Below are 2263 nucleotides of genomic sequence, written 5' to 3'. Positions count from 1 at the left end.
GCAAACGTGGTCCCTGCTGCCTAAACTTATCGTCCTGCTGGTCTCACTTGCTTATGAAGCTTGTTTGTCCTTGGTCTCTTTCCTATCACTGCCAATAGCAAACAATAGAACGCAACAGGGAGAATAGAGAGCGAGTTGAAAATGCTGAAAACATCCCTTGCTAACAAAAGGCTATCAACTTCCTCGGAATGGCCGGATAATACACACACACACACACACACACACACATATATATATATACAGTAGAATGATGTAGAGTAGTACTGCCTTGTGCATGTCCAGTGCAATCTCATAAACAGCTTAGGTAAATATAATACAAACATTCCTTGGGAAATTCTCAGACTATGCAGGACCTTGCATAGGTATGCTATGCTTGAAACGGACGGCGCGTATAACCTCCCCTACTGTCGGAGACGGTTGAATGACGACAACAGCGATCGGCTCGTTTCTTCCTGCGTCGATGAGACACAGACGCATAGTAGTTGTTATTGGCAGTGTGTCTGCTATTAAATACTGAAAAGGTAGGGTTTTAATTGGAGACACAAGTTATATGCTAGGGTCGAGGAACCGTAGCAAAACACCCCAACCAGCGATATCCCCATGTTGGCCAAGATAAGGGAGCCTTAGGTTGTAGAACAACCTCGTCCTACGGAACGTGAAAGACAAAAATGGACCGGGCGTGTCAGTCCATGGGGAAGGTAAAGCTGGGGGGGGGTAAGGGTGGCTCAATCGCAGCTGGAGCATCAACACAAACATCCCATCTCATACATTAAGATCCAGTCATGTCGTTCGGCGCGCCGCTTCCTCTCCTTCTCTCTTTCCCGTCCCATCCACGCACCAAACCTGGTCAACCCCTCATCGTCCACCACTCCTCCCGCCTCGTGCCATCCCCCCACTTTGACGAAGAGCCTCTCTATACAGACTCCCACCCACTCCACCACCCCTTCATCCTCGCCAAGCCAAGATTGAACAAATAACGCGCATTGGCCGGCTGATCGGGATGTTTCTCTCTATGTTCGCGGCGGATGCGCAAGTACGCGGCTGAAGTGCCGATGAAGACGGCGAACAGCGAGTCTCCGATTCTGTTTTGGTTGCGTGTTGTTAGGTGGTTAGTTACAGGTTGAGGTTTCCGAGGTTCCTTTACAAATGGCTTTCTTTTGGAGGGTAGAATTTGGCAGCGGTGTTGGGAGGGAGATTGGAAAATTGGCAGGGTATAAATAATTATTTGCGTCCAATACGTTGGGAATTTGTTGTTCATAACACTGACCTCGAGATGAGGTGCGGGTAAACCACCGCAGTAGACATTAGTTTTTGGCTGGGATTCAGAATCTTTCCATATATTATTTTTAATGGTTACCATGCGCGACTATCCCCCTGGTTGGAATTTCGAGAAGAAACAAATTTCGGCTTGATAATGAAGTCGCAGAGGAGCTAGTTATGTATTAGTTAGGTAATCCACCCGCCGCTTACATAAGGGGATAAAACATTTGGATAACTCTCAAGTTAGGTAGGTGGAAGGTATTGAAAGAGAGGGAAGATATGATAAGAATAAGTACTGTTTTATTGCGTGGATTTATAGACGGATGCCAGTGGGTGAATATCTTGTCCGATAAAAGTGGCCTTGGGAGACCAAGGGAATTTAAAGCAGTAACTACTGCCAAATCAGCTTTCTAATATCGGTTTATAGCTAGATCAATCATATCCCAACGCCAGCAACTCAACCATGCTCTCTATATAGATATTAATTCATAAGTAAACAGGAAGAAGAAGCGGAGCGGTGACAAACATAAAATTACAAAGACCCGTATATAAGATCCCAACAAAAGCCTAACGCGCGTATAGTCTATATATATCATGAAAACGGCGGAGTTAAAAAGCAATACAGAAAAAACCGAAAAGAAAACAACAAGAGAGAAAGAAAAGGACTCATTATAGAGAGGAACAAAATAAACCTTCGCGCTCCACTCTATCTTCACATGAGCGCCCCCCCCTACACAACATCCCAGTTACACAACCTTCCCAAATGCCGGAATCAACGTCTGCGCAAGCCAGAAGCTAAACACCAGCTTCGGCCCCGTCATCAGCAACTTAGGCGTCAATCCCTTGAAGAAACTAGTCGGACCTTCATTCCTGATCATGCTGCTGACAATCCGGAAGCCAGACTCTGGGTTCTCGAAATTCCTGTTTTGAATCCCGGGTTTTGATGACATCAAGCGGCGCGGAGACAATAAGGGAAGGCGCTTGCGCCGGCGATGGATGCGAC

General features: G+C 46.3%; 1 protein-coding gene across 1 annotated transcript in view; it reads right to left on the bottom strand.

The window, feature by feature from the left end:
* Window positions 1-2006: 2006 nt before the first annotated feature.
* HCAG_01403 (conserved hypothetical protein) overlaps window positions 2007-2263 on the bottom strand; it is a gene marked incomplete at both ends in the record, with an annotated part of 2381 nt that continues 2124 nt past the window's right edge. The window contains one exon of the mRNA XM_001544306.1: window positions 2007-2181. Coding sequence (XP_001544356.1) covers window positions 2007-2181 — 175 coding nt within the window. The remainder of the gene's footprint in view (window positions 2182-2263) is intronic.

The sequence above is a fragment of the Histoplasma capsulatum genome, genomic scaffold, assembly GCF_000149585.1.
Source record: "Histoplasma capsulatum NAm1 scaffold_1 genomic scaffold, whole genome shotgun sequence".
In the NCBI taxonomy this organism is placed as follows: Eukaryota; Fungi; Ascomycota; class Eurotiomycetes; order Onygenales; family Ajellomycetaceae; genus Histoplasma; species Histoplasma mississippiense.
The sequence above is the reverse complement of the archived record's forward strand: the minus strand, read 5'-3'. Positions and strand labels throughout refer to the sequence as shown.